This window comes from Narcine bancroftii, chromosome 13 (genome assembly GCF_036971445.1).
Source record: "Narcine bancroftii isolate sNarBan1 chromosome 13, sNarBan1.hap1, whole genome shotgun sequence".
In the NCBI taxonomy this organism is placed as follows: domain Eukaryota; kingdom Metazoa; phylum Chordata; class Chondrichthyes; order Torpediniformes; family Narcinidae; genus Narcine; species Narcine bancroftii.
Window position 1 is genome coordinate 84,229,052 of NC_091481.1, and position 21,583 is coordinate 84,250,634.

At 46.8% G+C, this 21,583-nt stretch overlaps 1 protein-coding gene across 1 annotated transcript in view; it reads right to left on the reverse strand.

Moving 5' to 3' along the window:
* LOC138748709 (synaptosomal-associated protein 25) overlaps nt 1–21,583 on the reverse strand; it is a 96,946-nt gene that overhangs the window by 48,089 nt on the left and 27,274 nt on the right. Inside the window, exon 2 of the mRNA XM_069909345.1 lies at nt 3,771–3,903. Coding sequence (XP_069765446.1) covers nt 3,771–3,854 — 84 coding nt within the window. The 5' untranslated portion in view covers nt 3,855–3,903. The remainder of the gene's footprint in view (nt 1–3,770; nt 3,904–21,583) is intronic.

Genomic DNA, 21,583 nt, shown 5'->3' on the forward strand with positions numbered 1-21,583 from the left:
GGGGGATACAATGTGCTGTTTCTCAAGTTTACGTTAAGCCTCGTCCCGACAATGGACGGGTACGTCACCGAAGGAATGGTTGGGGGAGATGAGATGGTTGGCTGCAGGAAGCTTGCACACACACACACACAGCCTATGTGTTTGGCAAAGCGGTCACCCAATCTGCGTTTGGGTCTCATCGATGTAGAGGAGGGTCACACCAAGTACACCAAGTCCAGTCTATTAGGGAGAAAGATGTACATACAAAGCTCTGTGGCCCTAATAAATCTGAGGTATATTTGGAACATTAATAAGGTTAGAACAACTGTAGTGTGGATTGTGGAGGGTCATGTGACCTCTCCATCTGGAATCTGGTCGGAAGTTGCATCACCTGCCAATCAAGGTTAAATTCTGCTCACCCATTTGTGCACACCTGACCACTGGCCCCTTTAATCACCCTGTGATTAACTTGGTGGGATCCTCCAGCTCACTGTACTATAACTGAAAAACAAACCGAAATGCTGGAGGAGCTCGGCCGGTCTTTTGAGCCTCTAGAGGAGACAGCTGCTGACTTCCTCCAGAAGCTCTGTTTTCGCTGCAAATCACAGCTTCTGCAGACTCTCGTGTTTCACTCCCATTGATTTCCCTGTTGTCTCTCAAACCCGCATCAACTCTGCCCTCCACAACCCCCCTCCTCCCGCTGCTCACCTAACCTTGGGGAAATTTACAGTGACAATTAACCGACCAACCAGCATGCCTTCCGAATGGGGGAAGGGAAAACTGGAGCCCGGTGGGAGGGGGTGAGGTGGGGGCGGGAAGGGGGCTGGGAATGTGCAGTTTACACAGAGACAACAGCACCAGTCAGGATCCAGAGAGAGAGATTGTCTGTGATTAAGAACATCACTGGGACAACTGGCCTGTCTGGGTGGGATGGTTGCTGAGTTGTTGAGGTGTTAAAATTGCAGTATCATATATAAAAGACATTACAGGGTTCTCTTCGGCTGCAAAACAGAAGCACGAACTACTGCATCACCCCGCTGCCACATTATCGAACCTTTTTATGTTGTTAAACACCACAGCATCACTGTTCTCCCCAGCCGCTCGCTGTTACTTTATCAAATAATTCAATCTCCAGACAACTACACCTTGCTTGTTTTCATTCCCTCACTCATTTTTTTCCCACAAATGTCGTCCCTGATCATTGATACGAACTGTTTCCCCGACGTGCACATGCGAGAGTGCCTGGACTAATAATTACCAGGATTATTTTGCAGGCAGAGGTATAACACTGGCAATCACCCGTCCCTCTGGCACAGTTCTCTTATATAAGGCCCCTGCAATTTCACTATCAGGATTTAATGTCGAGAACGCGTCACAAATTTCTTTGTTGTTTTGTGGCAGCAGCCCAGGTGCAAAAATTGCTTTGAATGAGATTTTTAAAAATAATATTTCAAAGAAGAAAAACTGAGGCGGAGCCACTGGGTCAGGAATCTGACGGCGGAGGGGAAGAAGCTGTTCTTTGTGCCGCTGAGTGCTGGTCTTCAGGCTCCTGGACCTCCTACCCAATGGCAGCAGTGTGAAGAGGGCATGGCCTGGGTGGTGAGGGTCAATTCCTCGGCAACTCAGCAAGAATCCCACCTTAACGGGCGTTATTTTCATTTTGAGTACCCATTTTGGCTTAATTCATTCCTTTTATTCTCACTTTTCTGCTAAGACATTGATACGTCTTCTTGAGGAAAGATGGTTGGGAGTGCTCATTCTGAATGGCGTTTGCATCCATAGGATGGCTAGGGCGAGGGGGTGGGGGGGGTGATGCTCCGACGGAGGGACATTACCCCACCTACTCATGCTCAATGGCTACGTGACATCACGTTTAAACTTAGAGAAGATTCGATGCTCAATTTCCGATTTTACTATAAATTGTAACCTTTGATTTGTTATGAAGGTAAAGCTAAGGAGGTAATTTATCATTCTGAGAATTCTGTCTTCCTTTTTTTGGTCAAACAGCTTCATTGTTGGTTGTGAGTTTAGATTTTCCTTTTTATAATAAAATATCGATAGAATATAATCTGTTTGATTAAAATGTGGGGAACCTTGAATGAACTGATAGTATTTAAGTATCTTTTTGACTTTTAACATATATCCCGTATGTACTCTGTAGTTTTGGATGTGAAATTTCAGTGTTATTTAAAATATTAAAAATGAAGTAAGGATTTCCTTTAGTTTTCTGATCAGCTTCGTCATCTCTCCTGCCACCCTTTAATTACTTATACCAGACATTCAAACTCCGTTTCATTTTGCCCATACCCTTCCTGAGCAGTTTTGGGCTCCCCATTTACCGAAGGATAAGCTTACATTAGAGAGGGTTCAGAGGAGGTTCACAAGGATGATTCCGGGACTGAAAGGGTTACCATGTTGAGGAGCGTTTGGCAGCTCTTGGCCTGAGCCCACTGGAATTTAGGAAAAATAAGGTATCTCATTTCCAGTGCTGAAAGGTGGTTTCCCACGGTGGGGAGAGCCTTGGAGAAGAGGGCACAACTTCAGGATTGAAGACCGTTCACTTGGAACAGAGATGAGGAGGAATTTCTTTAGCCAGAGGGTGGTGAACGTGGAGAATTTGTTGCATTTAAAGGAGAGATTGATAGGTTCTTGATGAGCCAGGGCATCAAAGGTTATGGGGAAAAGGCCGGGCAGTGGGGCTGAGTGGGAAAATGGATCAACCAATGACTGAACGGGGGGGGGGGGGGCAGACTTGATGGGCTGAATGGCCTGTTTCTGCTCCCATGTCTTATAATCTTATGGTCTTTGCTCCTCTTTCTCGTTGGTGAATATTTGTTCCCCTTTCTTCATTGGCTCTCAGCCCGATGTCTTATGTGACCACTTCAAAGTGTCAACCAGGTGGCGGTGGATCTGCTTGCTTTTTGCCAGAGCAGACAAATAAAGCTGTTTATCTTCCCCGGAGGACATTAGTGGACCAGATGGGTACTTGCAACAACCCCCATGCGTTTCGTGATCACCACTGCTGACAATATTCGCTTAATCCTTTACATTTAAATCCCCCAGCTCCCATTGTGACATTTGAACCCTTATCTCTGTTCCACTTTAGAATATTAACCATTAAGCAGCATACCTTCATTTTGCTGGAGGAATTGAATTTAAGAGCAGGGAGATAATCCTGCATCTGTGCAAGGTACTAGGAGCACTACATGCGGTTCTGGGCTCTTGAGGAAGGATGTACTGGCTTTGGGGACGGTGCAGAGGAGGTTCACCAGGGATGAGGGGGTTGGCCTATGAGGAGAGATTGAGTTGTCTGGGACTGGACTCATTGGAATTTAGAAGAATGAGAGGGGATAGAAACATAAAATTATGAAAGGCATGGATATGATAGAGGTAGGTAAGTTGTTTACATTGGTGGGGGGGGGGAGACTAGAACTATGGGATATAGCCTCTAGATTCAGGGTAGTAGATTCAGGACAGAAATTTTCCCAGTGGGTGGTGAATCTGTGGAATTTGCAGTGGAAGTGACCTCAGTAAATATGTATACGGCAAGGTTGGGTAGATTTTTACATCGTAGGGGGATTAAGGGATATGAGGAAAAGGCAGGTAGGTGGAGATGAGCCCATCATCAGATCAGCCATGATCACATGGAATGGCGGAGCAGGCTCAATTCATGCTCCAATTCCTTATGTTTTCCGTGTTTAGCCAACTCTTGTTCATCAGGTCTGGAACGGGCCTAGAATTGGCCATACATTGCTATGAAACCACCCCTCCTCCGCACCTCGCTGTCTTACCTCATCTGTGATCTGGTCAGCACATCGCTGCATCTCTTCCTGCTCTGACCTCGGGTCCATGCTGTTTTCTACGCTATTTTCCATGATGCCTCCGATCTTCACGTGACCAACGGTGGGGTTCTCTGTGAAGAGACTGAGGAACAAAATGGGGAACGTTTTAGGTTCATGGCCACGTTTTTAACAAGACAATCAGTGCTCATAACAAGAACTGGTGGAGTCCATGGGTAACAATTTTGTTCTATGGGTGAAAGCAAGAAACCTTGTGGACTGGTTTACAAGATTCCACCCTCAACAGCGAACTGATGTCACTTCGACTCAACGCAAGTCTTGCATTTTTATAGCACCATTTTTAACCTCAAAACATTTGGAAGCACTTTACAATCAATGGCGTACTTTTGGTGTGGTATCTCTGATACAGTGGAGAAAAGTGGCAGCCAATCTGCTCAGGGCAAGATCCCTCAAAGATCAATGAGACACTGACCAAGGACGTAGAGCTTCCTTGGTCACGTGATCATTTTGTCATGTCCATCGGAGTGGACAGATGTCACTTTGGTTTAACAGCCTCATTATTCCCCCCCTCCACAAACACGATTTCCAAAATTCTATGAGTTCTTCGCACGGATCTGGGGGAGGACTGTCTAACGAGATGCTTGCAGAGCTAGGGGGTGGAGATGTTAGAAGTCAGCCGTGGTTTAATTAGGAGTTTGTTCATTCCTCAGTTTGCTGCAGGTTGAGCAGACGATCCAGGTAGCCGCTCCGGTGCACCATGGAGGGAGCTCCGTAACCATGAAGCAAAATGAGCACATGCTGAGGGCACCAAGGGAAGGAGGTCCCACAGAGTATTTTTCCCAGTGCTAGATTTACCAGGGTGCACCTGAATGAGGGCCCCGCAATTTGCATTTTTTCCTATTGCCCTAGTTATAAGTAAATAATTTGCTTATATTCCCTCCTGCTTTTTAAACAACAGGTTATATTTAATATAGTCGTGGAAGAAAACTGAAGTTTTAATCTATTATTTCACATTCAGCCCTTATTGAGTCTTAACATCTTGTCAGTCAGACCATGGAAGGGTTGAAGGGGAACCATTAGGGCATGAGTTGGCCTTAATCCAGCCCTGGGCAGACGCTGCTGTTAGGTTTGACGAGTTCTCTCAGACACTCCAAGTGGATTGAAGAGATCTTATTCCTAAAAAAAATGCCCGTGGCGACACTCAGCTGGAAGGACTCAGCAGGTCAGGCAGTGTCCGTGGAGGGAAACGGTCAGTCAATGCATCGGATCGGGATCCTTCAATGGAGACTGAAGTAGGAAGGGGGAGAGAGCAAGCATAAAAGTGGGGGGAAATAGGAGCGAGGGGGCTGGGAAGGGGCCAAGAGGTGAAATGGTGTTGGATAAATGAGGGTGGGGGAGGTAGGGGAGCAGGAAGGTTGGAGGGAAAAGGGAGAATGGGGAGGGTGGGTTGGTGAGGGGGAGGGGGGGGAGGTAGGTGTTAGTTCACAGACTCCAGCATCTGCAGCTCTTGCCTTTCTCCACTGATTACTGCCCGAGTCCAGTAATTTCCAGCCTTTTCTGGGTTTTTTAAAAAAAACCAGTATCCTGGAACATTGCAGGAACACATGAATCAGTGTTGATCACACTGTTGCTTGTGGGATCTTGCCGTGCACAGATTGACGCCTACGTTTCCTCGCTACGCATCAACTTCACAGCAAATTGGGGAGGGGAGGGGTGCACTCTGAGGAAAACATTATCAATTCCTTTGCTTCCCGGAGCTGAATGGATAGCCGTGACCTTGGCGGAGTTAACAGTTCCATCCTTGGGACTCCCAAAACCAGCCTGAAGCCAGTGCAATGAATGCCTCCTTCCAAAGTCAAAAAGCCTGGTCGCTCGCCATCTAAGTTCAAACACGAGCTAAACGCTGCTATGCTGAGATCCCCGTGGCATCTGCAGAGCTCTCACTGCTTCCAGCCGGAGAAATGCAAAGAAAATGGCAGGGTTAAAGGCTGTGTTTTATTTCCAGCCCCTGGCTTACGGTTACTGAGGGATAACGAGCCTTTTTCCTGGGGGGCTGCAAATCAAAAGAGCAGAGGCACCTTGCCGTTTCACTGCATTATTTCCTTCCTAATTCATACCCCCCCCCCCCCACCCAACCCCCCTCCCCCTCCTGTTGCAGTCAAATTGCTGAGTGACAGTTCGGGAGACAACCCCTATCCAGGCCACATCTTACCAACGCAATGCACCACCAGGCCCACCCCCCACTCCAGCTGAGACTACGTTAAGAAGGTTTCCTCTGCAGGACAAATTTCTGCATCGAGACACGCTGCAGGGAAGGGGGATGAGGGGGCTTCAAGGGGTTAAGGACTGGAAGCAGGGATTTGCTATGTGGTACGAATATAAAATAAACTATCGCCAAAGATCTCCTGCAATCAAATGACTGGAGCATCAGAATCTTTGCGATTCATCATTTAAATAGTCTACTGCAATCTCACCCATTCAAACTATATTGGATGCATTCAGCACAGAGGATTCTGTCCTCAGGGAGGGCAGTAACGTACCATTGCCACACTACCCGGTGCAATAAGAACAAGATGCTAGCGTACTTACTCGTCTGTCTCCTCTCCTGTGTTATTCCTCCACACTGCTGGTGAGCTGGAGACTGGGAGCTGACATTGTGTGTGGAAACTCCTCTTCTGTATCGTCACCAAGCTCCTCCCCTGTGACGTGACAGGGCTGTGTTGAGCCCCCCCCCCCACCCCCTTCCCATTCACGGTGACAGCGGCAAATGGAACTTTGATGGAGTCAGCAGTATCGAGGTCTGCCACTCTAACCAGCTCGTCTGACAGCTCGTCAACAAGGAATCCGTGAAAGATACTGGCTTTCCACTTTACAGCTTATCTGGGTCTCTCTCAGTGAGGCCCATCAGAGATGGACACCACTCAGTCTAATAGAGAATATCATTCTCCTGATCAGATCAGCTCAGATTGAGGTACAAAATGCCAAACTCTGCATAACTCAGTAAGCATTGTACACCGTGGGCCACGATCCCTGCCAGCAAACCATGAATCTTTATACATCTTCCCTTCTCTTCCCCCGTCTGCCTTCTGTAGGGAGATTTAGATTTCAGATTTATTGTCACATACAACCCTGAAATTCTTTTTCTACGGGACAGTGCAAAAAAACTGTACACAGCGTATGCATGCAAATAAATAAAGAAATGTAAACAAACTGACTGTGCAATACAGAGAGAATAAAGAAAATCAATGAAGTGCATGAGTGAGAGTCCTCAAATGAGTCCCTGATTGAGTCTGTCGTTGAGGAGTCTGATGGTGGAGGGGTGGGTGGAGGGGGGAGCAGCTGATCCCGAACGTGGTGGTGTGAGTCTTGTGGCCCCAGTACCTCTCTCCTGATGGCAGCAGTGAGAATAGAGCGTGTGCTGGGTGGTGTGGGTCTTTGATGACTGCTGCTGCTCTCCGACGGCAGCGTTCCCGATAGCGGGGAGGGTTTGGGTTATGATGTCCCGGGCTGTGTCCTTTTGCAGGGCTTTATTATCGGGGGTATTGGTGTCCCCACACCAGACCGTGATGCAGCCAGTCAGCACACTTTTCCCCACACGTTTGTAGAAATTTACCGGGGTTTCTGGTGTCATGCCAAATTCCTGCAAACTCCTGAGGAAGTAGAGGCGCTGACGTGGCTTGTTTGTGTCTTAGAGGAAAGATCCTCTAAGATAATGATTCCAAGGAATTTAAATTTGCTCACCTTCTCCACCTCTAATCCCCCAATGATCTCTGGATTGGACACCTCTGGTTTTCCTTTCCTGAAGTCAACAATCAGCTCTTTAGTTTTGGTGACATTAGGTGCAAGGTTGTTGTTGTTGCCCCATTCTCCATCCTGTACGCTGACTCATCCCCGTCCTTTATACAACCCACTACCGTGGTATCGTCGGCAAATTTGTAAATGGTGCTATTGTCGTACTGAGCCACACAGACGTAGGTGTAAAGTGAGTAGAGCAAGGGGGCTAAGAACAGAGTCCTGTGGTGCTCCAGTACTGATGGAGATTGTGGAGATGTTCTTGCCAATCCTCACTGATTGTAGCCAGGAGGTGAGGAAATCCATGATCCAATTATCCGCTCCCTCCGTGTCTCCCTCGTCCACTCATGCCTTCCCATTAATCATCCCCTCAGCATCTTCCCCCGTGACCACAGGAAGTGCCACTCTCGTCCACCCCTCCTCCCTCACCACCATTCGGGGCCCCAAACAGTCCTTCCAAGTGAAGCCACACTTCATTCATTGTTTCCATGGGAGTCGTCTACTGCATCCAGTGCTCCCATTGTGGCCCTTTTCTACATCGGTGAGACTGGACGCAGACTGGGCGATGGCTTCGCTGAGCACCTTCGCATCGTCCACATCAGTGACAGGGATCTCCCAGTAACCAACCATTTCAAATCTGTACCCCACTCCTGCGCTGACCTGCCTGTCCATGGCCTCATGACGTGTACTGTTAAACCAAGACCACCTGTAAATTGGACGAACAACACCTAATTTTCCGTGTGGGCACCCTCCAATCGGATGGCATTAAAATCGACTGCCCCAGTTTCTGCAATCCCACTCCCCGCTCTCCCTCTCATCCCCATCCCTCTGTCTCCTTTCCTCCAGCTCTCCACCATTCACAGAGCCGTTCTCCCTCCCCCAGTTTGCTGGTGTGCCCTCCCTCCCTTATCCACCTATTATCTTCTGCCTGTGGGACTGTGCTTGAAATTTCAAATTTGGACATACAGCACTCCTGCGCTGACAGGAGTAACAGGTCATTTCGGCCCACGAGCCCATGCCGCCAAATTTACTCCCACTTAAATTACAATCCCCAGTACGTTTTGAATGGTGGGCGGAAATCAGAGCCTCCAGGGAAAACCCACGCTGACATGAGGAGAACGTATAAACTCCTTACAGACAGCGCGGTCCCAATTGCTGGCGCTGTAAAGGCATTGCGCTAATCACTACCCCAACCGTGCTTCTCCCCCGGTCCCTCCACCTCCACCATTTTGTTCAGGCACCTGCCTATACTTTGCTCACACCTTGATGAAGGGCTCAAGCCTGAAACATTGGTTAGGTATCTTTATCTTCATCAGGGTCAGTGCCAAGGGGGAGCATTCAGGGGGATTTCCCCCCCCCCCACTAATGAGGTATTGTGGCCCCTCTCACCCACTCATTAGTGTTGCTAGTGTCTCCCCTGGTCACCCCATCTTCCAATAAGAACATTGAGCTGCGACCATTGATATTCAAACACTGATTGCCAACAGCTGCCCCCGTGTATCAGCTAATCTACATCTGAGCACTCAGCTGCGTTCTGACCATTGGGCTTTGAATGATCAACCTGGTGGGAAAAGGTCCAGGCCGTTGGGGAGACAATGGTGGTGCTGACACCATAGACTGCGTCAGTTGTGTGATACTGGCACAGTTCAGGTTGTTGGGCAGTAGGGATGGCGCCGACAGGACAGGCGGTCTCACGTTGTGATATTTGTAGACTTTCCCATTGGTCTTGTCCCAACAGTTGAGTCTTTCCCCTGCAGTGGATCCAGACGTTCAGTACCGGCATCATGAGATCCTTCATGGACATCCCCAACAGTGGGTGGCCCAATTAGGGCTGCTTTAGGCAAGAAGGCGAAAGGTTGGATACTGACGTTACCTCCCCATGTGAAGGGTTCAGGAGAAGATCAAATGAGGCGATGTATGCATTTTAGAAAGGTAATCTGGAAGAAGAACTTGGACCATGGGATTAGATTAGTTGTCTCCAACCTCCCCCCCCGCCCCCCCCCCCCCACCAATCCCCACACCGCTGCTGTGCGAGTTTTCATTGTGTCCCTCCCTGCGGATACCCTAATGCCCCCCTACCCCGGCTAAGACTTGTTCTGACGCCGACCCTGACTGACCTGCGGAGTTTCTTCAGCGTTACAGTTTCATCCTTGCACAGACCCAAGTTAAACTAAAATGTGGCTGTTTCCACTTGATCCACGACCCTCAGCTTCTTGCATATTGATGCATCCATCTAGAAGCTCATTTAAAGCTCAATCTACCACTAACCCTGTCAGTCCGCTCCAGGAACCCACCCTCACTGTGAAATCTCACTTCTGCACAGTTCCTTTAAACAGCCCTCACTTTAAGTGTGTGTCCTCCAGTGTATGACATTATACCCTGGGGAAATTCAGACTGTCCAGTCCCATTTAATACAGTTCACTAATCCCTTTTTGGCATTCTCCTTACTCCTCTCCCACCCCCAGGTTCTCATCTACAGACAAGGGAACAGTTGACAGCAGATAACACTGGACAATGAAGATTTTGCTTCCTGAATATTTCTGGGTGTATTTTAGGCCTTTTGAGTTGCTGATCAAGAAAATTACCTTACAATTTTCCTAACACGTACCAATTTGTAGATATAATCTTTTTTTGTGATTTTGTTATCATATTTTTATTAAATCTCACGGGTCTCAACAGGGAAAATACACACTAGTTCTCTCAATTACATATACAGTATTCATTGTCACATCAGACTTAACATTACTGATACTAGCAACCAATTACACTGGTACAAACACAGTACAACCCAATCACATCGGATTTAACTAGCAAATGTTTATACAGACTTATAACAACCAAGGATTATAATATGCTACCTGCCGTTCCTTGTCAAATGAGGGCTATCTAACAGCCCCAGTCCCTGTGTAGTGCACACCTTATGACTCCTCCAGTATTGTCCACAATTCATGACCTGAAGCGGAGCAGGGTTCTTCTCAAGACTGAAGAGAAAAAGAGGAAGAGCTACTCCACACGGATGAGTTTATAGTACAGTGAGCTGGAGGGTCCGGTCCAGGTGATCACTAGGCGCTTAAAGGGGCCCGATGGTCAGGTGTGCACCAATGGGTGGGCAGGGCCCTACCTTGATTGGCAGGTGATGCGACTTCCCACTGGGTTCCAGGCGGAGAGGTCACATGATCCTCCACAATCCATACCACACAGGGTATGAGGAAAATGTAGGCGGGTAGCTGAATAAAATGGTGGCGGGGATGAGGGCACTCTCACAAAAATAGGTTACATCTAAAACTCGGTACGTGATAGGACAATTGTAAGGTCATTTTCCTGATCAGCAGCCGAAAATCTATAAAACGCACCTAAAAGTATTCAGGAAGCAAAATCTATAATCCCTGATTCTCAACCTCTATGATCACGTACTCAACATCCCCAATATTTTGTTCGGGCGCCCACCCACATTTTGCTTGTACCTTGATGAAGGGCTCAGGCCCAAAACTTCGGTTATGTACCTTTACCTTTGCAATAGAAAGTTCGCCGTTTGACCTGCTGAGTTCCTCCAGCGTTGTGTTTTTACATCAACCACGGGGTCTGCAGGGTTTCATGTTTTACTGCAAGTTGCTCTGGTGCCCCAAACTGAAACAATAACTCCACATTCATCTCTTCATTGAGGACTATCTCCCCCTTGGCACTCTCAGTCTTGAAGAAGGGCCCTGACAATTCTTTTCCCCTCCCATTGATGCTTCTCCACCCTCTAAGTTTCTCCAGCGGATTGTTTTCCACCATCTACGGTCTCTTGTGTCTGTGTATTTAAAAGTCCCTGACTGGCTATAAAACACCAATGTCATCTAAAGAATAAATGTGCCTCTAAAGCCAAGCACCTGTATGTAGCCAAGTCTATTAAAAACTCAGAATCGGGATTTGTTGTCATGTACAAGTCATGGAATTCGGGGTTTTGTGGCAGCGTCACAGGGCAAACATTTATATTATAACCATCTTATGACATCACTATAAAATATAACAATAAGAGGGCATAAAAGGTGAGGCCGTGTCTTTGGTTCATTGTTTATTCATGAATCTGATGGCGGAGGGGAAGAAGCCATCTCCTGTACCTTTTACCCGCTTCTTCTTTCTTTTTCTTCTTTGGCTTGGCTTCGCGGACGAAGATTTATGGAGGGGGTAAAAAGTCCACGTCAGCTGCAGGCTCGTTTGTGGCTGACCAGTCCGATGCGGGACAGGCAGACACGATTGCAGCGGTTGCAAGGGAAAATTGGTTGGTTGGGGTTGGGTGTTGGGTTTTTCCTCCTTTGCCTTTTGTCAGTGAGGTGGGCTCTGCGGTCTTCTTCAAAGGAGGCTGCTGCCCGCCAAACTGTGAGGCGCCAAGATGCACGGTTTGAGGCGTTATCAGCCCACTGGCGGTGGTCAATGTGGCAGGCACCAAGAGATTTCTTTAGGCAGTCCTTGTACCTTTTCTTTGGTGCACCTCTGTCACGGTGGCCAGTGGAGAGCTCGCCATATAATACGATCTTGGGAAGGCGATGGTCCTCCATTCTGGAGACGTGACCCATCCAGCGCAGCTGGATCTTCAGCAGCGTGGACTCGATGCTGTCGACCTCTGCCACCCGCTAGTACCAGAGTAAAAACGGCATGGCCTGGGGCAATGAGGATGGAGGCTGCTTTTTAAAGACATTGCCTATTGTCGATGTCCTCGATGGAGTGAGGTCTTGGGCCTGTGATGTCACAGGCCGAGTTAACAACCCTCCGGAGTTCATTCTTGTCCTGAGAGTTGGTGCCTAAATACCAGAATGCTCTCCACGGTACACCTGTACAAGTTTACGAGAGTCTTAGGTGACATATCAAACCTCCTCAGCTGGTATAGTCGCTGGCGAGCCTTCTTTGTGATTCCATCAACATGGAGCCTCCAGGTCAGATCCTTAGAGATGCTGATACCCGGGAATTTGAAGTTCTTAATCCTCTCCACTACTGAGCCCTCGATGAGGACGGGTCGTGTTCCCCTGACTTCCTCCTGAGGTCTACAGTCATCTCCTTGGTTTTGCTAATGTTGAGCGCAAGGTTGTTGTCACTACACCATCCAACGAGCTCTGAGCTCCTCTCCAGTATTCTTGTACCTTCGGGAAGAAGTTCTTGAGCAGTTCTTGAGCTTCTCTGTACTACCCTAACCATAAACACCACCAAAAGACCTTTCAGAGCATGTGAAACACTACATTTTTCTTCCCTAACTGTAACTGAATATTTATTATCTGTCTGTCTTATATTTATTGTTTCTTTCTCCACTAGGGTAATTTAATAATTTAATTTATATCCGGATAGTTGTGGGTTTTGTTTTACAAAGTACCTGTTTGGCTGCAGCAAGCATGAAGTTTAAAATTAAGATTTTAAATTTTATTTATTTCCAGCATGGTAGAAGCCAGTTGCAGTCATTTAAACCCGTGCCATCCAATTAGCCCACAAACCCCGTACATTTTTTTTGGAAAGTGAGAGGAACTTCCATGTGAGACGTAACTTCCGTCATCGTTCAACGTCTTTCAAGGAGCATTTGTACCTCACCCTCATCAGTCCCCATTTGAAGTATGCAGTAACCGCATGGGACCCACACACAAACGAGAACACTACTCCCATCGAACGAGTTCAGAGACAGGCAGCCCGATTCATCACAAATACAGATGGAAGTGAAAACTCTTGGATTCATTAAAGTGGAGCTCTCTCCAAGACAGACGCGAAGCACAACGCCTGCCCCATTCTTAGAAAGTGCTCGACATGGACGACCAGTTCCACACCGAACCCAAGGCTGCCAGGAGCAGACGAGGGCTCGCGATCCTGCTTGTAGTGGCATCTCCCAAGGGAAGTGTGTACAGCCATTCATTCTTCCCCCGCACAATTAAAGCAATAAATGATCTTCACTCACCCATACTCACGCAACCAGACCCAATTACATTTAAGACAAGCTCTTCTTCAGAAACCTCCTCCCCAAGCACGCCCTTCCCCGCCTCCAGTTGAAATTCCACACGGAATATTTTGGATGGTCAAGGAGCAAGGAAACTGGAGAAAACCTATGCGGGTCTCAGACAGAACGTACAAACTCCTTGCGCTGGATTCGAACCCGGGTCACTGGCGCTAAAACAGCGTTGCGCTAACCGTGTGACCCCATCAGGTTTTTTTGAGCATATGTACTTACCGTATGTGTATAAAAATAAGCTCCTTAAGATTATTATCATTACCATTTAGTATTTAGAAGCAATTACAGGAACAGGTGGCGCATAAACAGAGTGTAGACTACCTTTATTTAATTAGACTGATACAATTTCACGGCTGCATTACACTTTATGAATGAAATGTGCACACCTCCTTCGTACATCTTTGATTTTCTGAATTGCCGAGAGATTTTTCTCTCCCCGTCTTGTATCAGCATACTTCAAATCCAGATTCAACGAGCCACACCTTCCTTTTCGAGGAGCCTTACTCACAAGAAAGGTACTCCTCAAACACGAAAGCCGTCAGACACTGTGTTTGAAGTAAAAACACAAAGCTGGAGAAACTCAGCAGGTCAAACAGTACGTAGCAAAGCTAAAGATACAGAACCAACGTTGCGGGCTTGAGCCCTTCATCAAGGTATCAAGTTTTTGCTCGTCTAGTAATTTTCCAAGTCCTGGAGATGAAGGGGAAATTTAATTTCTCAGTTACCAGAAGCCCACGTTACTGTACGCGACTGGGGTTGTTTTGTATACAAGTAAACCACATCACGTATTTTGCTAAAGAAATATTCTTTCTGCAGTCAGGATGCTGCGATATCCTGGAGTAGGAGTACAGAAACACTGCTGAACTTTGGAAGGCTCTGTTTTCTGTAGTCTCCATCACAAGTTTGGAAATAGTTATTGTAATTTTGGTCAGGGATTTGGAGACTTCACTGTGGCATAGGTCACCAACTTGGGAGACTTTTTTGCTGCAGTTTCAATCATGAACATGGATATTTTCCCACACATTGATTGTTGCCATTGTATGTGACTAACAAAGTCAAGTCAGGTTTATTGTCATCTGATTGTACAAGTACAACCCGACGAATCAGCGTTCTCTGGTCCTCGGTGCAAAACATGTAGACACACAACCAGACATAACACACATACAGACAAACAATACATACGCAGGACAAGTGTTTCATCTATACAAATAAATAAATAAATATTGCTTTGTACAAATGAGATTCTCGGAGGGTGAGTGTGAACAGTTCCTTGGGTCGTCCAGCGTTCTCACTGCCCATGGGAAGAAGCTGTTCCTCAGCCTGGTGGTGCTGGCTCTGATCCTCCTGTAGCTCTTCCCCGACGGGAGCAGCTGAAAGATGCCGTGTGCGGGGGTGCTAGGGGTCCTCCGTGATTTTGCACATCCTTGTCAGACAACGATCCTGGTAGATCACGTCAATGGTGGAGGTGGAGGGTGAGGAGGTGGAGAGAGACCCCAGTGATCCTCTCTGCTGTTCTTACGGACCTGTCGATTGACCCCTGATCCATTTCTCTGCAGCAACCACACCCACTCTATGAGGCAGCCGGCCAGGACGCTCTCGATAGAACTCCTATAGAAGGTTGACATAATGGTGGCCAGTATCCTTGCTCACTTCAGTCTTCTCAGCAAGTACAGTCACTGTTGCACCTCCCTGACAAGTGAGGAGATGTTGAGTGTCCATAATGGGTCACTAATTAAATGAACTCCAAGGAACTTGGTGTCTCTCCACTCTCTCTACTACAGAGTTGTTGATGTGTAGTGGAGGGGTCATTCCTGGTCCTCCTAAAACCCACAATCATCTCCTTTGTCTCGACCATGTGGAGGTTTCATGAGATTTTCCACCCCTTCTCTGTAGTGCAACTGAACATTGTTGGTGATCAGGCCGGCAACTGTCATGTCATCTGGAGCTGGATGTGGCAATGGGTCAGTAGCAGGAACTAGAGCAGGCTGAGCACACCGCCCTGCAGAGCTCCGGTCTCTCTGTACGACACTGCAATGCTGACGAAGACGTCTGTCTGTAGAGTAACACAAGAACTGCAGTTGCTGGAATCTTGAGTGAACAAGGAGAAGTTGGATGGACTCAGCATGTCTGACAGCGTCCGTGGAGAGAGAGACGGTTAACCAGCGTTTTTGGGTGGGACCTTTTGTCGAGACTAAAGCAGGAAGGGAGGATAGCGAGCATTAAAAAAATGAGGAGGGGCTGGGAAGAGACCAAGAGGTGGTACGGTACTGGATAAATTAAGGTGGGAGAGGTGGAGAGAAAGGGAGGGGAGGAGGAAGTTTAGAAAGAAAAGTGAGAATGAGGGCAGGTAAGTGTTTGCTCAAAGACTCATGAGATCACACCTGGAGTACTGTGTCCAGTTCTGGTCTCCATATTTGAGGAAGGATACGGTCCAGAGGTTTACTAGGTTGATCCCTGGGATGAAGGGGTTGACTTACGATGAAAGATTAAATCGTCTAGGATTGTATTCGTTCGAGTTCAGAAGAATGAGAGGAGATCTTATAGAAACGTATAGGATTATGAAGGGTATGGGTAGGATAGATGTAGGAAGGTTTTTTGAGCTGGCCGGGGAAACTAAAACGAGAGGACACAGTCTCAAGATTCGGGGGAGTAGATTTAGGACAGAGATGAGGAAAAATAGTTTTTCCCAGAGAGTAGTGAATGTTTGGAATTCTCTCACCAGGGAAGTGGTTGAGGCTGCCTCATTAAACATATTTAAAATTGGGTTAGATAAATTTTTACATGATAGAGGAATTAGGGGAGATGGGGAGAAGGCAGGTAGGTGGAGTTAGGTCCTAAATTAGATCAGCCATGATCGTATTGAATGGCGGAGCAGGCTCGATGGGCCGAATGAGGTGATAGAGGAATTATGGGATATGGGGAGAAGGCAGGTAGGTGGAGTTAGGTCATAAATTAGATCAGCCATGATGGTATTGAATGGCGGAGCAGGCTCGATGGGCCATTTTTGGCCTACTCCTGGTCCTACTTCCTATGTTCCTATTCCAGTATCTGCAAATCTTGTGTTTCTCTTGGAAGGAGCTTTGTAATGAATATTGGTGAGAGAGAGAATGCAGGACATGCTGTTTTGCAGTCTAAATTACACTGGACCACAAAGATTTTGTTTCCTGAACACCTTTGGGTGTATTTTATGGATTGTAATTTGCTGATCGCACACTTAAAATGTTCCTGTCGCGTACCCCATTATTTTTTAGATATTGCCTATTTTTTTGAGATTTCAAGTCTTTGAAGAATAATTTTCTGCATTCGCACTCGGACTCCTTCCCCGCTGATCTTGGTGCCGTCAGTGACGAACACAGTGAAAGGCTTCACCAGGACATTGCGACCATGGAAAAGTTGTATCAGGGCAACTGGGATCCATCAGTGCCGGCCGACTATTGCTCGACGCAGACATGAGAGGCATCAGATGCTGAGTACAAACGAAAAGCAGCAGCAAAATATTTTTAGGTGGGTTGAACTAACGCAGCGTGTCAGCGTCATTATGTGATTGAACAGGCTAAATTCAAGAAAAGTCAATTTAATGTTTCTCCAACTTCCTACGTGATACGGCAAATCTGAATTTATCTCTGTGTTCACCTTAAAGGTGACTAATCATAATCATATTTCCAGAAAGCAAACCTTTCTAAAAAAACAATTGTTCTCCAGTGTTATTTTCAGTTTCCCTTTTATGCTATCCTCCAGTGTCATCGGATTTGAGCAAGACAAAGATATCAAAACAGACGGTGCTTTCAGTTGTCAATCATGAGTTGGGAAGCTTCACTGCAGTTAATAACTTAGAGGTATCAGTTCTGCTCTGGCTTCAACTCAATAGCTGACAGTCACAACTGGCTTTGATTAAAGGGACATCTACTGGGACACAGCAATGGGATTTCGTTTCAAACCTCAGGGGTGGTTAATAAGCATTCATTTCTTGGAAATCCAAATCAAAAGAGCAGCGTTAAAACTGGATAAGATATTGCTTGTGAGGTTCAGAAGCACATCCTCCTGGCTTCAGACGTTGAGGTTAAACCAGTAGGAAAAAGGCTCGATTAACTCTAATGAGAGCATATAAATGGGAAGAGTGGCCCATCCCCAAGACAAATATCTCCTCTTAACTAAACTACAAAACCTCGACCATGATTCATTACCTAGCTGCATCTTGTACTCATTAGGGTGACAGGTGCCAGCAATGTGGATGAAACACTTGTATATTTACGCACGGGGTGTCAGCATAAAGCATTCACAGGCCAAATGGAACATGACTAAATAAAGCTCACTCTTCAATAAATCACTCCAGCAATGCCAGAGGAACATTTTCCAGTGTCACTATGCTGTTTTTCCCTTCAGGCACGCTCCACACGTGAACCGATCAACCCCAAACTGCATTTCTGGAGCACGTTCAAATGGTGACCGCGGGACCTTATAGGAATTTTCTCGGGTAAAATCAAGCTGTACGTGATGTTCCCAATACAGTGTCTTCCCCTCCACCATCAGATTTCTGAACGGACCATTCCTCTCTCCCTTTTATTCTCTTCTTTTGCACTAATTTCTTGTAGAGGATGTATTTACGGAAACGTCATTTATAGCCATTCTTGCACCTGTAACACACTATGAAGTTGCTGCAAGGCAACAAATTTCTTGACATGTTACTTGGGCAGCTCTTGTGACCAGAAGCAAAACATAAACCCCGGGTCGAACAGCAACAGTGGGAGAAAATGAATGGTCGATGTTTTAATTTTAATTTCAGCGTACAGCACGGTAACAGGCCATTTTGACCTACGGGCCCATGCCGCCCAATTACACCCAATTAACCTATAACCTTTTGAACGGTGGGAGGAATCCCACGCAGACACAGGGAGTAAGTGTTGGAGTGCAGGGATCTTCGACAGATCGGCAGATTAGAAGGATGGAGGGAGGGCTGGGTCTTCGGGCAGATTTCAAAATGAGGTTGAACATCTTGAATCCGGGATTTCCTCGGCCAGCAGCCGGTGGAATGAGCAAAGCTTCATCATTGTAGATGAGGGATTCATCCAGTCAATGCACGATAAGAAAACTTTGGGATTTCAGAATCAGAATTGACTGTCATAATATCATGTCACAAAATTTGTTGTTTTGCGGCAGCGTCGCATTGCGAATATTTCTATAAACCATCTCACAATCAAAATAGTGCAAGAAAATGTCAACGTTAGGCAGTTCGTTCAGGAATCTGATGGCGGAGGGGAAGAAGCCGTCCTTGTGCCGCTGGGCGCTCGTCTTCAGGCTCCTTTACCTTTTCCCCGATGGTAGCAGAGTGAAGAGGGCATGGCCTGGGCGGTGGGGGTCCTTGAAGATAGAGGCTGCTTTTTTAAGACACTGCCTCTTGTTGGATGTCCTCGATGGGGTGGAGTCTGGTGCCCGTGATGTCGCAGGCCCGAGTTAACAACCCTCTGGAGCTTTTTCTTGCCCTGAGCGTTAGCATCTCCATACCAGGCAGTGATGCAACCGGCCAGAATGCTCTCCGCGGTACACCTGTAGAAGTTTTTGAGAGTCTTTGATGACATTTGCAAAGCACAGATGAGAATTGGAGCGGTAACTGAGTAGACACAGATGTAGAGGCAGATGGCTTTGCTGATTGTGAGCGTTTGGAGTTGTAAACTCAACTCAGGATCAAATAAGACAGCAAGGTGGTGAACAGCCTCGGACACTGTCCAGGTTGGCAGATGGAGTCAGTGGCTCCTGCTTTAGTCCAACACTGACTATTCATTAACCAGCCTGCAGTCTCTCCAAAGGAGTATGCAACCAGACGACTGGCAACGTTATTCTTCCGTCAAACGGCCACTAAAATGGCAAGCTGCAAACCCATCTCATGAAGCAGCCTACAGCCAATTGAGAAATCTAAATGTAGACCCAGTGATGAAAGGTCATTTCCTAAACCTGTTTGAACAAAAGTACAGGAGTAATGGTGCTGTTAGGTCTCCGCAACCTGGGTCCAATTCCAACTCCCCATTCAGAGAAGCAATATTTAGTAGTGTGGGCAAAAATCTTAAGCTGTGCAAATTTTTTTTCCCCCGTGACAAAAGTCTGTGCACACTGCATGCTTGTGCAAATGTAAACTTGAAATTGTTTCAAGATCATTTTGGCTCTCTCCTGGCTAATAAACTATATTGGCAAGTTTTAATCTAATGCAAGTACGATTGTATTCTATAAGAATAATTATTAATGACTACATTATTTTAGATAACTAACCTTTGGTGCAAAATTAATTTCCTTTTTGTGCTGGTGGCAAAATGTGCACACATGCACAGCTTAAAGGGAACAGTGGAGAGGAGTCTCCCACATGGACACCATCTGTGGTTTGTGTTAAATAAGTCCATTGCTATACTTTGGACAGTCTTTCACAGAATTTCTTTTAAACCTGCAAGCGCAGCCAAGTGCTCTGGTGGACTCAATACATTTGAAAAGTGAGGATCTTATTCTACTACTGAAACTTAGGAGAAAAGTGAGCACTGATTAGTCCAGTGTTGAAAGTCTTGTTTTTGTCTATGGTGGAGTGCCAGCGACTGCATCCCAGCTTCACAATTAGATCATAGAACACTCCAGCACACTACAGGCCCTTCGGGCTTTGAAGTTGGCCTGACCTTTATATTCCTACCAAAAAAAATGAAACCCTCCCTACCTGGTAACCCCCTATTTTTCTTTCATCCATGTCTAAGAGTCTCTTAAATGCCCCTGACGTTCCAGCCTCCACCACCACCTCCGGCAAGATGTTCCAGTAACCCACAATAACTTATCCCTGACGTCTCCCCTAAACTTTCCTCCCTTCTCTTTGTACAGACGTCCTCTGATGTTTGTAATTTCCACCGTGAGAAAAAAGCGCTATCTATACCTCTCAGAATCTTGTAGACCCTTAGTGAGTCTCCTCTCATCCATCTTCACTCCAGAGAGAAAAGTCCCAGCACTACTAACGCCTCAAAAGACATATTTTTCAATCCTCTGCACCCTCTCCTCAACTTCCACATCCTTCCTGTAATGAGGTGACCAGAACCGAACACAATATTCCAAGTTGGTTTCTAAAGCCGCTTTCAGGTGCTCGGACGCAGATAATGGGCCGGCAGACGCAGCTGGGATGTTCAGGTGGCCGCAGAGAAGACGTCTTTCTGTCACCTGAACGTGCCATCTGAAGGAGAGCCGTGTCCAAGCGAACACCGGCTCCTGTGGACTGTGGCCGTGGTCCCACTGCTGCTTTCAGGTGCAACGGGGGATTCTCTGAGCTGGAGAATATACCTACAGGAGGAGGGTTAGGTAAGTGCTCCTCCTGGCCAGATTCTCCACTTTCAGGTGGCCACCCGACTGCCACATTAGGGTAGAATAGGCGGCTTTACACTCAGGTTTTCTGGCCACTTGAAAGCAGCTTAAGAGTTGCAACATGATCGCTTAACTCTTGAACTCAATCCCTGACTTACCTTACTTTCCCAGGACTGTACCTGATGACAGTGGGATTGATGATCTTGAGGCCGGCCAGGCTGGGGCTCATCTCCCTGGAGCACAGGAAGCTGAGGGACTTACAAGTCAAGGTTTATAAAATCATGTGGGGGATTGAGAAGTGAAATGGCCACAGTCCTTTCCCCAGGGGAAATCTAAAATTAGAAGGCATACGTTTAAGGAGAAAGGGGAAAAGATTTAAAAGTGATCTGAGTGGCAACTTTTTCAGAGGGTGGTGGGTATATGGATCAAACTGCCAGAGAAAGTGGTGGAGTTGGACACAATAGTAGTGTTTAGTTATGAGGAGAGGCCTATCCTGGACCCACTGCACCTCCTCATTGACGACATTTACTGGGGAGGGTGCATCAAGCGGGCTCGAAGAATTATAAAAGATCCTTTCCATCCAGCAGAATCAAGGATACTTCTTCGCACAGGCTGTGAGACTAATTAACAGTGTCCTGTAACCGAGTAAATCAGCCCAAAGTATTTATATATATCTGTAGTAGAAAAGATTCACTATTCTGCTAGCAACTGAGACATAGGGTTT